This window comes from Callospermophilus lateralis, chromosome 15, assembly GCF_048772815.1.
Source record: "Callospermophilus lateralis isolate mCalLat2 chromosome 15, mCalLat2.hap1, whole genome shotgun sequence".
NCBI lineage: Eukaryota > Metazoa > Chordata > Mammalia > Rodentia > Sciuridae > Callospermophilus > Callospermophilus lateralis.
Genome location: NC_135319.1, coordinates 67,093,221 through 67,108,608, shown reverse-complemented (window position 1 = coordinate 67,108,608; position 15,388 = coordinate 67,093,221). Strand labels below are relative to the sequence as shown.

At 44.7% G+C, this 15,388-nt stretch overlaps 1 protein-coding gene across 1 annotated transcript; it reads left to right on the top strand.

Moving 5' to 3' along the window:
- Positions 1 to 485: 485 nt before the first annotated feature.
- On the top strand, positions 486 to 14,075 carry LOC143380984 (stearoyl-CoA desaturase). Its single transcript, XM_076834204.1, has 6 exons — positions 486 to 888; positions 1,397 to 1,679; positions 4,458 to 4,588; positions 6,185 to 6,390; positions 8,004 to 8,236; positions 10,212 to 14,075. The coding sequence occupies exons 1-6, from the start codon at positions 868 to 870 to the stop codon at positions 10,409 to 10,411; spliced, it is 1,074 nt and encodes a 357-aa protein (XP_076690319.1). The 5' UTR covers positions 486 to 867; the 3' UTR covers positions 10,412 to 14,075.
- Positions 14,076 to 15,388: the final 1,313 nt, after the last annotated feature.

The window sequence follows — 15,388 nt, the reverse complement described above, 5'->3', positions numbered from 1 at the left end:
TCCTGGAGCTGGTGGTTGAGGCTGAGCATTAGTTCTCCCTGGGCCAGAGCCCCGGTGCTCGTTAAGGAGGGGAGCTGGTACTCCGCTCTCGGTAATGGAAACCGTGTTTCCTCTCCCACGCTCCTGGGGAGATGGGAAAAAGATGGAGTCACGAGTGGTCCGAGGTAGGTTGGCTTCCCCCACTGTTCCGCGCGCCAGTCCCGGGCTTGGATCCAACCCCCAACAACGTGACAGTGTCCTCGGGCTTAGAGAGCTCACCAGCGCCCCGAGGCCGCGGGGTGGTGGGCGGAGGAACAGCTGCGGGCTGGGGGGAGAAGCCAAAAGCAGAAAAAGAGGGGCGGGGGAGCGACGACCTGGTGGCAGTGGGAACAGCAGATTGCGCCGAGCCAATGGCGACAGCAGGACGAGGTGGCACCAAATTCCCGTTGGCCAATGACGACCAGAGTTGAGGAAGCCTAATTAGCATGTACCCCCGCCGCTGGGGGTTGTTGTCTGCAGTATTCTGGTGCCTTGACTCTTTACAGCGCTCCTGTCCTCTTGGTCTCCTCCCTTTTCCCGCCCTCACCTCCTCTCTTGGCTTCTTCGGCCAGCATTGCGCTTTGTGTCCCTCGTGGTTGAAACCGAATCAAGGAAATACCGGACACAATCACTGCCAACTCTAGCCTGAAAAACGCAGCCCCGGGAGATCTGCGCACTGCAGTTTCCGGCCGGGACATCCATCGCGCGTGCAAGACGCCCAAACAGTTCTGAGCGCACGTACTAGATCGCGGATCTTAAGCCGGGTCAGTCCATCCTCCGGCCTCTGCAGATCGAATTCCGCTCGGCAGTCTCGGCCCTGGGAACGTATCCCAGCATCACCGAGGCAAGATGCCGGCCCACATGCTGCAGGTGAGATTCCCAGAAGTGGCTCTGGCCGCGCGTGCTATGAGGTTTGAATTGGCTTATAGGTGACTGATTGAAAACTCCTGGGAGGACCTGGGCATCTTTTTTCGAGCTGCTCTGCCTTCAGTCGATTGCTTTGCTCTCAGTAACTAAATTTTTAATAGGGGGCACTTGATACCCCTTGTTTCTTAAGCTTTTAAAGTAAAGAAAAACCTGGTGTTGCCGGCGCCTTTATGTATACGTGTGACTTTTCCTTTGTCCGTTGCCACGGGTAGGAGTGTTTCAGCCTTCTTACCTTCTGCCACTTCACCTTAATGTTCTACCCACAATCTGTCTGTCTGCATAATCTCTGGAAACTTCCCCATTCCATCTCAAGCCACCCTCATGTAACCTGGGTACTGGGGCAGGGCCTGTGCCTCTACAACACCCTTCCCCCTTCCTCTTAGAGCGCAAAGTGACCCTGCTGCTGCAAGCCTCTGTTCTCTTCTGACTCTCCACTTAACTCTCCTTCTAGCTCTCCAGCTCCTACACCACCACCACCACCATCACAGCGCCTCCCAAGGGGAGCCTGCAGAATGAAGGAGAGAAGTTGGAGAACCACCCTCTCTACTCCGAAGAAGACATCCGCCCTGAAATGAAAGATGACATATATGACCCCAGCTACCAGGATGCAGAGGGCCCCAGGCCCAAACTTGAGTTTGTCTGGAGAAACATCATCCTCATGGGTCTGCTGCACCTGGGAGCCCTGTATGGGATTACACTGGTTCCCACCTGCAAGTTCTACACTTGGCTCTGGGGTAAGCATGTCCTCTTGTCCTGAGCCAGTACCCCTAGGTGTCTCCCTGATCTTTAATAAGGTGGAGTCTTCTACAGAAGGGCTACTATTCTTTGTCCAGTTTTTGCCACCCATATATCTTTGGTTGCTTGAGAGAGGCTGATGGGGATAGGAATAGAACCTAGTAGGATTGGGATGTAAAAGTGTCTGTTCTGGGGGCAGTTTGACATGGATGTTAGGGATCAAGGCTGAGAACATGTGCAGGAGGCTTTGAGGTATAGACAAGTGACAAAGACCCCTATCCTGAAAGAGCTGTTCTGTTTGTATCATTTGCTTGGTTTCCACAAAACTATTTTGACTTGACCCCGCCCTGGGCAGATTAGGCTGGTTTATTATGGAGGAAGATGAAGAAAATTTCTGTGTACTGTGCTACTGTTATTCTAGGTAAGCACATGCCAATCAATAAAATGTTCTTAAAATGAAATAAGGTAATTTCCCCTTGATTCAGCTTCTCTCCAGAGCCCGCAAGGGCTAGCACCTTCTAATACCAGCTCTCCTGGCCCCCTCCCTAGTCCTCAGGCAGCTGTAATTTCCAGGTCCTCCCTGACCCGCCCTAAGCTCAGCTTTTTCTGGGATCTGTGGCTGGAGGCTGATAGCAGTCCTGCCCCCTGGATACACAGGTGCTGTTTTGCAAGCAGATTAACCTCTGCCCTTGAAGCCTGAGTTGGGAAGGGGAAACAGGGAGTTCTAGAAACCCAAGTGCCCAAATGTTACTCTCTGAGGAGTGGGGAACCAGGATGCCCTCTCCAGAAGACCATCAGAAGTTTCCTGGAACAGTCTAAGGTGTGGGGGTTTTTCCAGCAGCTCTCTGGGAGAGCAGTGGTTTAGAAAGTTTGGCTGGCCAGCCAGGTGTTAAACATCTCCTCTCAATCTCTTAGGTCTAATAGGTGATGATATCTGGTCCCTTGAGCTTTGTCATAGACATTCTCAGGTGCCACAGGGAAACGTAACTAAGAAGAACCCCTTTCTCATTAAAAGTTTTTCCAGATTCCAAATGGGGCAGCACTACTGTGTTAGAATCAGTGAATTTGGATACAACAGGCAGCTAAATGCCTGGGTTCTTGTCCCAGGTCCCCTGTTAAGATAGAACGACATGTAGTTTTGGATTCAATGTTCCAGGGACATCTGCACCATGAAACAATCCTAAATGCTCCCTTGCTTCTTGGCCAAGTGCTTCTGCTTTGTCCAGAGCCCTTTCTTTCCTCCTGGTGATTGCAGGGCTCTGGTTCCAGTGTGATTTTTCCAGGTATGGGTGAAGAATATTAGGTTTCAATTGCCACATGTTCATAGACCTCATGTCACCTGGAACAACACTTTCCTTTGACAGTCACTGACTATGGCTTTCCTGAGTATCCTGAAGAAGAAACAGGATAGGATGCAGAAGGCCAGGGAGGGAGAGGAGGAGGCTATTTAGGAAATAGTTATTTTTGACTGTGGAAGAGCTAGAACAATTTGTTACAATGTGCTGTCTTCAACCACAACTAAGTGATATGGCCCTTGAAGATCCACTGTTGCACCCACTTAATCAGAATGAAACATTGGCCTCGGCCGTGCCCCATAGAACTGCTGAACACATGAAGAGTTAGGTACACCTGCCCATTTTCCCATTAGAGATCATATCTGCTGCCTTGTGAGCCTGCAGAACTAGAGGATGCTGAGGCAGGACAATGTTCTGTTTCTGTTACCAGTTTTGACTATCTCTTGGTGTTGTCTAAAATTAGCATTGAATTCAAGAATCTAGTCTCACAGGGACTTGGCAAAGGAGAGAACAAGGAATTGGGCACAGAACTTGGAGAGTGGCTGGCACAGCTGGAACAAGAGGGTTTATTGACAGAAAAATCTAGCTTCAAACCATGGCTTTGGTTTATTAGCTGTGTGGTCTAGATAAACAATCTTTGTGGGGGATCTATTTCTTCAACTGCATTATGAGGTGTTAATAGGAACTGCTCCATTCAAGGTATGCAGTGAATTACAGAATATTAATATTTTGCTAGGACCTGAGCCACTGTGCAAATACAACTCTGTAGGGCTGACTTTCCCAGAAACAGACACACTGTCTTCTACAAGACTGAAGTACTTTTGTACAAGGTGGTAAATAGACACATCACTGCATCCTTTGATTGTTCTCTACAACTTATGGCTGCTCCAACTGGGCAGTGCCACATAGCTCTTGCTACTGTTTTCACAACTAGTTTCCAGGTCCTAAGGTCTGTGGCAGTACTTTGAGACCCTGAACATCTTACAAAAGTTCAGCTGAAGGTCAAAGGAAATAGGCTCTGGGATAATGCCCCTGCAGACCGATAGTGCCGAGTGGCACAGTGGTGAGAGTCCTATTCCTTCTGCTGTCCTGCCTCCTTAAATGCTGATACGTAGACATGATGATACTTTTCATGTGGTAAAAGCTAAGAGGCTACCAGGTACCAGGTTACATGATTATAATTGCAGAAACTCTGGAAGCTGAGGCAAGAGGATTGCAAGTCAGAGGCCAGCCTCAGCAACTTAGTGGGACCCTGTTTCAAAAAATAAAAAGGGCTGGGAACTTAGCGCAGTGGTAAAGTGTTCCTGGGTTCAATCCTCAATACAAACAAACAAACAAAAAACTCCAAGAGGCCTTAGTTTCAGGGGAGGCAGATCCTCACCCAAAACCTGAAGAACACACAGACTCTGGCATTAGGAGAGTATTTTGACATGCCTTATGTATTTTCCTGTTGGTGACTCCCTTATCGTCTTGTCCTGGCAGCCTATGTGTACTATTTAATCAGTGGCCTGGGCATCACAGCAGGAGCTCATCGCCTGTGGAGCCACCGAACTTACAAAGCGCGGCTGCCCCTGCGGCTCTTCCTGATCATTGCCAACACCATGGCGTTCCAGGTAAGTAGCAGGTGCTGCTCAGCTCTTATGTCTCTACTCAGTCACTGATCCAGGATGGAATGAAGAGGATCAGTATTTAGAGAACAGCCCCAGTAGGACAGCCATTGCCCTTTCCAGCTACTTTGGTCATCTCAAGTGAGGCTTAATTCTTTCTTTATTTATTTATTCTAATTTGTTATACATGACAGCAGAATGCATTTCAATTCATAGTACACATATAGAGCACAATTTTTCATGTCTCTGGATGTACACAAAGTAGAGTCATACCATTCGCGTCTTCATACATGTACTTGGGTAATGACGTCCATCTCATCTACCGTCTGCCCTACAGTGCTTAATTCTATCCAGCTTGGGGATACTTCAGTCACTGGGACGGGAAATAGGAGGTAAATAAGAAAGGCTATCAAGATAGAGAATTATTTTTCCTCCAATTTCTTTCTCATATAGTGTAGCTACTGTTGCCTTCAGCATAAGGAACCATGGTCATAAACTAGGCACTGAACCTGGTTTCCTGGGGAGACCGTGAACATTAAACTTGTGCTCTTAGGTTGACTATTTTAGGACTCCACCACAGTGGGATTGAAGGTGATGTGTCACACACTCCTGAGCTCTTTTCTTTTAGATAGTAACAACATATAGCACAGAACTATGTGCCCGGTACTGTGCTTAAGTACTTGATATAGCTTAATTACTTCCTTCTAAGATGGGTAAGGGGGTAGGTCTTATTATTATCCCCAATTTATAGATGAGGAAACTGAGTAATGACTAATTTAGCATGGCAGCCCCAGATAGGACCACATTAAGCTAGGTTAGTCACGTATTAAAATGTAGTGAGATAATAGGTTTATAACAGAGACAGAATGGGGGAAATTATAGCAAAGGGCACAATATAGCTTGTGGTACAGGGCTTAGCATGCAGCAAAAGGGAAACAATAAATTAGTTTCCTTTGTCTTTGCAGTATCTGAGGTGCTTAGCACATTTTCATAATCATTTCTGCTCTAGTAACTTGTTTCTTGAAGTTCCTGCTGTTTACCTGAGGGCCAAAGGGAAGGAAAAGTCATATTGAAGGAATGGAAAGAGCCCTAGGCAAGCCCAGAGGTCTTTTGGAACTGTAGTCACAGTCATGAATCACTTGCTGTTCTTGTTGAGTTGGGTGAGCTGTCACTTGTGCAGGTATCAGGGTAGAGTCTCTGCCACTGATACCCACAGACCATCAATCTGGGGCCACTTGACTCATACTTTCCCACAATGGGCCCATGAGGACCTTGTTCCTTCTTTGCTCAAGAAATGGCAGTGTTCTTTCTTAATGAAACTGTCTGAGCTCAGTATGATTTACTTCCATTCTCCCCATCATATAACTGCAAGAAGCAACAGTGCTCTTCTTGTAGCCTGGGATTAAATTGCTTTTCCACCTGAGCTTCAGGGGCAATTGTGCAGAAGAGGACAGGCTTCAGTAACCCTTCTTTGGAGCCAAACTCATAGATATTTGTGAGGCTGGGCTGAGAGCCGTGGGCCCTTGCAGACATCCAGGCATTGGACTTTCCCCAGGAGGGCGTCCCTCCTCAGGCCTGCGTTCCTCTTCTCTGTCCCTCCAGAATGATGTTTATGAATGGGCCCGAGATCACCGTGCCCACCACAAGTTCTCAGAAACGGATGCCGACCCTCACAACTCCCGCCGTGGCTTCTTCTTCTCTCACGTGGGTTGGCTGCTTGTGCGCAAACACCCAGCTGTCAAAGAGAAGGGGGCGACGCTGAACCTATCTGACCTAAAAGCTGAGAAGCTGGTGATGTTCCAGAGGAGGTGAGTGAAGGGAGGATGGGGCTGGGGATGTGGCCCTGGGGATCTGGGGTTCAGGGACCCAACTTTTTCTCTCTGAACTTATAAAATAAAAACGGAGTGATTTACATATTCAGATCATCATTTAAAAGTTAATTTTTAATGTGACACAGATACACAGACATGAACTAATGCTCTGTTTCTTTGTGTGTGTTATTTTAGTGAAACAAATTAAGGGCAAGAAATGATTATTGACCTAGGACAATCAGGGATACAAAAATGAATATAACTAATCCTTATGTTAAAGAAGTATGAAGCCTATTGGGGGATTAAGGAATAAACCAAGTACCCGGATAACCATGATACAAGGCAGAATATCCTGCTGTACTCAGAGGAAGAAAGAGGAGGGAGATTGCTCAGTAAGGAACTCCAGGGAGAGGTTTACAAATAAAGTAGCATCAGAATCCACCCATGGATAGAGACTTTTCTCAAAGATGGGTAAACAGGGATGGTGCAAAGACAATGAAAAGAATGAAATATAGCCTCATGCATGTTCCGGGAAGGTCCTTCTGTTCAGAGTACAGGGGTGGCTCTAGATAGAGGATTACAGAGACTGATAATGTTCCTTTGGAGGCCGAGGCACAGATGTAGGATTTAATTCATCTGGCAACATGAATCTACTAATGGTCTCTGCAGCAATATGGTACAGTCAGAGGTGTGCTTCAGAAAGCCTATTCTCAGGGTGGGTGGAAGTAACCATTGAGCCAGAGAGAGGAGAGGCAGGGATACAGGTCAGCTGGTAGGAAGTACCCATGGTAGTGATGCAGTCAGTGACAGCAATGGAAGGGAGTTGGAGGCAAGGAATGTTAGTCATACAAGTCAAAGGTGTGACTGCTGTAAGGAGGTAAGCGGTCAGTGCCCTTGGAATATTAATGGCTTGGTTTTGCATGAAAGAATAGGACAGGGCCTCTGGAGGGACAGAGACCTTCAGGTGATCAAAGAGACTCCTGAAGGAAAAGCATAGCAAAGAATTATGGGTTGTCACAGGAAATGGAGGCAAGCCTTCTTGCATAGACTATGCCAAAAACTGATGGACATTTAAAGTTAAGGGAGCCCTAAGGCAGATGGGTAATAGCCCAGGCAGCAGAATTGGGGCTAATGAGCTTGAGATTTGAACCCTTACCTTTTTGACCACATGACCTATGGTCTCATGAAAAAGGAAAATGGATTTCAAGTGAAGAGATGGGAATCATTTAGCAGGTCCATATTGCTTCATCTAAAACCTGATTTCCACCCCATCTGGGTGTGGTGGCACACGCCTCTTACTCCCAGCGGCTCTGGAGGCTGAAGCAGGAGGATCACAAATTCAAAGCCAACCTAAGGAACTTAGTGAGACCCTGTTTCAAAATAAAAAAGGGCTGGAGATGTGGCTCAGCAGTGCCCCTGGTTTTAATCCCTGGTACAAAAAGAAAGAGCAAGGAAAAAAAGATTTTTCACCCCATTTCCTCTTTCTGTTTTATGCCATCCTGTACTCATAGTGTAGGAGAAAATATACAACCCACTCAGTAAAAATGGGCAGTCCAGATAAATGTGACAGTTCTCTTTCCACTGACTAACTGTGGGATCTCTCAATGTAGGTACTACAAGCCCGCTGTTCTGTTGATATGCTTCATCCTGCCCACATTGGTGCCCTGGTTCTATTGGGGTGAAACTTTTCTAAACAGTTTGTGTGTTGCCACTTTCCTGCGATATGCTGTAGTGCTCAATGCCACCTGGCTGGTGAACAGTGCTGCCCACCTGTATGGATACCGCCCCTATGACAAGAACATTAACTCCCGGGAGAATATTCTGGTTTCCCTGGGAGCTGTAGGTAAGTCATCCATCCTTAATATGATCACATCTAGTGGTCTGTTAGGAGCCAGAGAAATCCAAATGACTGTTTTTATGACCACTTTGTAGCTCAGTTCTTCCGCTATAAAACTGGGGGCAGCATATTGGGAAACCCTTATGGGAGTGAAGCAACAACTCTATATAAATGGAAAGGATGTGCTATCTATTATAATGAGTCCTTTTGAGATTTCCTTTTTCTAGTCATCTCATAGGCTGTAGTCTTACAATGGGATGGGGGATGTAGAAATACAATAGCTGAGACATCTGCATGGTTTGTGTGTTTAGTGTTTTATATTTAAACATTCTGTATAAAATGTAGATTGATTACAAATTAGTTTAAAAATTTTCAACTATGCCACACTTTAAATCTCACTACTATATTTGAATATGCCCTACTTTTAAGAGTGGGTGCGGTGGCACAGGCCTGTAATCCCAGCAGCTGGGGAGATTGAAGCCAGGATGATGGTGAGTTCAAAGCCAGCCTCAGCAATTTAGCAAGGTCCTAAGCAACTCTGTGAGACCCTGTCTCTAAATAAAATATTTTAAAAAGGGCTGGGGATGTGGTTCAGTGGTTAAGTGCCCCTGGGTTCAATCCCCAGTGCCAAAAAAAAAGAGTAGGCTGGCCTTATTATTTAGTGATGCAAGTATGAGGAGAGTCAGGGCATCTGTTGGTGGTCCTTTCCCACCTCCTATCAGTCCATTTTCCTCTTGTCCTTTATTTTTCGGTTTTCTGCTTACTTTACTATATGCTGGGAACTCCTCTTCCCCCACAGAACTGTGGGAATCCTCCAGTAAAGCAGAGAATTTGATTACAATTTTCTGTTTTCTAATCTGATTGTTCACTATTCCTAAATTGTATCCTCTCTATAATCCTAGTTCCAATTGCCAGAATGAGGGAAACAGTTCTACCATCTGTCTCTACTTTTTTCCTGCCCTTTTATTCCAAGTACATATAGACTTTGACAAAGGCCTCAAGTTAATTTTCCCTGTGCAGACCGCATGGCCACTTCTCATCAGTGGTCAGACCTATTGTTCTAAAGTAGACTCATGTTTGAAATAAATTACCTAGTCTGTACAAATCTGAATTTTCATATACATGTGTGTCCTGTATTATAAATAATACTATAGCAAGCCTTCTAGATTCTAGCCTCCTTAAGGACTATCATAAAAAAGTGATTGTCAGCATCTTAGTCTCCATTGTTTTTCATTACTCCAAAGCTGCTCTTTCATCCTTCTCATCTCAGAGCTTCTCTTCTACCATTGTTTGCTGCCATTGTGATGTTTTTCATCTTGAATTACCTTCCTCACAGTCACATGCTCATCTTCTCCCTGAAAAAGCTGACCTTCCCCTACAGCCACTCCCCTTGAGATGTGTCTTGCTGCCGAAAGTGCAACCCATTGGCTCTCTCCCTTTTTCTCTTGTATATGCATGTGTGTATGATTCCATTTAAAATGAACGTTAGGCTTAGTGATTGCTCACTTAGAACCTTGCTATGAAACCCTGGGTGGAAGTAGCAATCCTCTGTCAGCAGTACCAGTTTCTCTCTATAGTCTCCTTATCCTCAAGATAGATTTCCCATCACAAAAGCTCCCAGTCAGCCATTGGTGACCAGGGCTTCTTGATTCATTTCTTTTTTTTTTTTTTTTTTAATATTTTTTAGTTGTTGATGGACCTTTATTTTATTTATTTGTATGTGGTGCTGAGAATCGAACCCAGTGCCTCATGCCTGCTAGGGAAGCGTGCTACCTCTGAGCCACAGCCCCAGTTCCCTTGACTCATTTCTTAAGGTGCCTCAGGGCATATGATTCAGAGTAGAAGACACAGGGTTCATCCATTCACTTGGCAACAACAGCTTTCTCTGAGGTTTGTAGTGCACTGCTGGGTAAGATGTTGCCAAGATGAGGAAAACGTCAATCCACCGAGATTTATAACTTATCTCCTTGCTTTGTTCCAGGTGAGGGTTTCCACAACTACCACCACACCTTCCCCTATGACTACTCTGCCAGTGAGTACCGCTGGCACATCAACTTTACCACGTTCTTCATCGACTGCATGGCTGCCCTTGGCCTAGCTTACGACAGGAAGAAAGTATCCAAGACCGCCGTCCTGGCCAGGATTAAGAGAACTGGAGATGGAAGCCACAAGAGTGCCTGAGTTTGGGGATGTCCAGGTTCCTTTTCTAAAGCCATCTGGGCAGAGGTTTAATGTTCTGTTAATTAACTACTGAGTAATGCTACCCAGATGCTAAAGACGATGACCTTAACCCATTCTAGTACAGTATTCTTGTAAATGCGCAAGTATTGAAAGGCAACAAGTCCCCTCTTTGAAGCTAGGCTGATTTTTTTTTTTTTTTTTTTTTTTTTTTTTTTTGCTCTTCTATTCCCATTATCCTTTGCCTTGCTTGGTTCCTATCACCTTCCTTTCTCTAATCCCTCATTGCCTCCCAGGCAAGCACCTGATCAGCCATAAGTTGGTGTCCATTGTAAAAACCCAATGGTCTTTTCTAGAGCCTAAAAGTAAAGATCTTTGCCACAGTTAACTCTCTTTTCTTGATCTCTCCTGAGCTTCCAGATTGGTGGCTCTAGCTAGATATGCAAAAAAATCTTCTCAAAAGTGCCCATTAACTGTCATCATACGCTTTGCCAGATGGAAGGTGAAAATAACTTTGTCACAGAGTTTGCAAAGCAGGTCATTCATCAGGGGAGAGTGAGCATGCAGGGTATGATTTGTAAGTAAGGATGTGGTTGAGGTGGGAAAGCTTTTTGTAGTCAGACCCAGCTGCCTACTTAGCAGAGACCTGGAGCCTCTCTACTCAGTATGCGTCCTTTCTCTCCTGATTGGTAGAGTAGCCCTGAAGGTTGGCAATTAAATTACCGCAGCACATCTCAATGTCTCAATATAGTTTAGACTGAGGATAAATGGGAAGCATTTCATCCTTAGAAAACGTGGTCTCTGCTGGGGAAGGACGTTTCCCCCTATATAACAAGGACATTTTCTTATTTCATACTCAAACAAGTTGTCAGGTTAACCATGTCCAGAAGTGATGGATACAGCAACAGTTAATAGAATTTTGAGGATTCTGTGAGCTTCTCATTCAACTTCTTTTCATCTTTCTGCTGTGCTATCTTCAGGATTTTGATCACTACCCTTATAATGATAGGATGGCTGTGGCATTTCCAAACTTCCAACAATGGAAAGATTTTAGCAGGTGAACTTGGGTCAAAGTTAAACAGGTATAGTCATAATCTGTATTGCAGCATGAAAATATTCACTGGGAGTATTTCATTCTGAAAAAGAAATACTAAAGTAGCTTGAAGGACAAGAGGAACCTATTGGTTTACGCATTCCTCCCACTGCTGGGCAGGAGATGGACAGTTTGAGGGGCAGGGTCTGTAGGCAGCTCCTGAGAGATTACTTTCCAAAGGAAGAGCTCTGACAGCACATTGTCAGAGGGTTCAGAAGCTGCTGAGTGATCTGTTGGGTGTTCTGGTGAACTAAGTTAGATAATAGGTACATTCATTACAATTTTCTCCTTATATAGAATAAAACCTAGGTTTCCTCCCCCGTTATTGTGCCCCTTCATGTATTCCTTGTTTCCTGGCTCTACTCCATCTGTCATTTTTACTGGTTCTCTTATACTTCCTTTTTTCATTAAAGACACAGCCTCCTATGTGTCTTCAGGGCAGTGAGGACTTCCTATCCAGGCAACACCCTATTCTGCAGACACATTGCTTATGGGCACTGAACTGAAGTGGCCTCCAGATCCTCTTCACCTCCACCCTATGTGCCTCTGCCACACTGATAACTTAGGAAAAGTTTAGCAAACCCTCTCAAAACTTTCCTGGCTCACACAGGCTCACTTTCCAAAAAGCTAAGTCAAATGCCCCATGTTGTGCCAGTGAGCTGACCATGGAGGAAAGCAGGGTTTGTTGATAATCTCCTTTCTAGGACAGAAGAGAGCATGCTCAGTGTGATTCTTGCAGGAAGAGGAGGACACCTGGTTCTCACTTTGAAAGGAAGCCCTGACCAGGAGCCAGAGTCTGCTGCAAAGCTTTGGCTTAAATGTGGGATCTGAGATGGCATGAATTTTGCTGAAAAGAGTGTGTGTTTAGCAAACTTAACCGACATCCCCTACCACACAGCCAGGCAGACAATAGGATAGAAGTCTGTGGGGGGAAAAACAGAATGTCAGTAGTTAAAAGACTATGGGCCTTTCCTGCCCTGTACCTCCGTCATCAATGTGGAAGCCTGGCTTTGCTCTTACCAGGATTAATAGTGTACAATGCCAAATGCTTTGTCCATTGTTGAGGCCTGATGTTGGGAGGAAGCAGGAACTTTCTTCCTGTGTCAATTGAGTTGAGGCTAAAGGGACCAACCTGCACTAAGACAGCCTTGCTTTGAACTGTTCATTAAAGCAGAAAAGAATCTTATGGAAGATCACTATAGATCATATCTGCTGACCTGTGTGCCTACCCACAAATATGTCTCTTGGGTTGTTTTATCTCTGCAGGTCATCAGGTAGATATAATCCTCAATTTTTTCTCATTCTCTTTTAATTCTGTCCCACGAATTTGATCCATTCCATGTTCCTACAGAAGTGAGGATGGAGACCTTGGACTGAGGGTACAGGACATGAGTGTGGGGGGTAGTGGTAGATTGACTCAGTAAAGAATACTTTTCAAGATTCTAAAGCTCAATGACACATTAAAAGAAACTCTGATCAAGAGTGAATTTGTAATGGTTAGTGCTGACAATTTATTCAGGTGCCTTACCTCTTTTCTAATCCATGTTACACGTGAGCCTCCCTTGCTCCCTCTTGAGCCCCTTAACACCTGAGAGCCTGCAGCAGTGCAGATGTAAAAACTGGCCCACTTGGAGGATTATCAATACATCGATTTGAAGGATTCCCTTCTGGGCTTCATTTTGTAAACTTCTTAGGGCTGTTTTTATTAATCACGTTTGATGGAGGGTAGAAATAATTTGAATATATTTTATTTATACCTTTATAAATTAAAAGGTTACAGTGTTTAAAATGGAAGTTTTAACAGTCTGCAATTATTCCCAGTGTGTTCTCTGTAAGTGTAGCAGAAGTGGATTGATGTGAAAAGAAGGCAAGGTAGCTATGCTATACTGGTTGTGAAGGTCAGGGCCTCCTATCAGTATGCCACTGACCATGTGACTCCTAAAGAAGACTTATGCTGACAATAAAGAATCCACTCCTAAGATAAGGACATTAATCCATGAGGGTAGAACACTCCTGACCTAATCACCTCTTAATGGTTCCACCTCAATGCTGTTGCTTTGGAGATGAAGTGTCCATCCCATGAATTCAGACCACAGCACTGGACAAGTCATTTATAATGTGCCTCAGTATTCCTTCTCTTAAAATGGGGTAATAAAACTGACCTACCTCAATGGACAGGTTTGAGGCATGAGTAATGCTTCTACTAAAGCATTTTGGCATCAGCAGAGGAATTTTCAAAACCTGCATGTTTTTATTATAGCAGTATCCACCATGGACTTGACGTGTACCATGTTCTGGATGATGTTAGACTACATCCTCCTCTTGAGAGATTGAATGAATGCAGTTGATAAATGTTGGATAATTAGCCAGACAAAATTTTGAGAATGTATACTCATTGCTATGAAAATATATGCAGGATACCTTTTCCTTCCTTGGGTGAGATTTTTCCTTATGTGAAATAGTAATTATTTGTAACCTAAGAATTGTTTTTGGAATAATTTTCATTAATATCAACTTTGAAGCTAGTTTTGATCTGAGGTTGTGTTTGTTCTAATAAAATTGATGTGAATCTGATTGCACTGTGCCTTGGAGCTTTTTGACTGTTGTAGTCTCCTAGGACCTGTTACTATGGCTCATCATCTTATATGTTCCCTGAACCTTTAAAAGAAATTTAAAAAAAAAAAAAAAAAAAACAGTAGAAGCTTCTGGGGTTGAATCATACCCCAATAACCTGCCTTGCCCTTCCTAAGAGTTAACTTTAGGTTAAACTGTGGGCAACAGGAAAGGAGATGTCTGCTCCTATTAAATCAAACATGTGCCACCAGTTGGCACTAAGGCCTGGGGAAATGCCAGCTCTCCATGTGTCACTAAGATAGAGTTTCTGGGAAAGGCCTGGAGCAGCAGCAGAAGTACCGCCTGGGAAAACAGAACTTTCTCTTGCAACCTAGGCTGGACAGTGCAGCTCCTAGAAAGTCCTGGCCTCCAAAGAATAAATGGCTTCCTGACCACTGATGCACAACAGCAGGAAGAAGGAAACGATCGAAGGGAAGGGTGTACAGTTCTAGAATAGAGAGGGCTTCATGATCACAAGGTGGAAAAGGTGGATTTTGTTTTGCTTTGCTTTTACTTTAAACTTTTTCTACTTTATTGGAGAATCCTCATGTGGAAAAACATACTTTACCTTTAAATTTTTTGCAGTGTTCGGGATTGAACCCAGGCTCTTGTGTCTGCTCTACAAGTGTTCTACCACTGAGCTTCATCCCCAACCCTTTTTTTTTTTTTTTTTTTTTTTTAATTTATTTTTTAGTTCTCTGCGGACACAACCTCTTTGTATGTGGTGCTGAGGATTGAATCTGGGCCGCTCGCCTGGCATGTGAGCGCGCTACCGCTTGAGCCACATCCCCAGCCCATCCCCAACCCTTTTAAAATGTGTAATTTTGAGACAAAGAGTCTCCCTAGGCTGACAAGGCTGGCCCAAACTTGGGTTTTTCCTGCATCATCCCCTCAGCTGGTATTTCAGGGGTGTACCACTGCTCCCAGTATACATAGGCTTCTAAGAGTTTGTCAGAACCAGCTCTGCCAGTTCACCCCGCTTCCTGTTGTAAGGATGCCCTCATCTTGGACAAGCATGACTATCAGTCATTCTAACAGAACTCCAAAATTCTGAATATGCAAAGTCAAAGGTAGGGCTGGAGTTGTGGCTCAGTGGTCGAGCACTTGCCTAGCATGTATGAGCACTGGGTTTGAGCCTCAGCACCACACAAGAAGATCAATAAGTAAAATACTGTGTCTATCTTTTTAAATTAAAAGGTATAAACACTGAGGCTTTGCCAGACCTTGATAACTTAAGTTGAGAGTGGGCTGGGGGCAGTAAAGTTGCCCTCCTC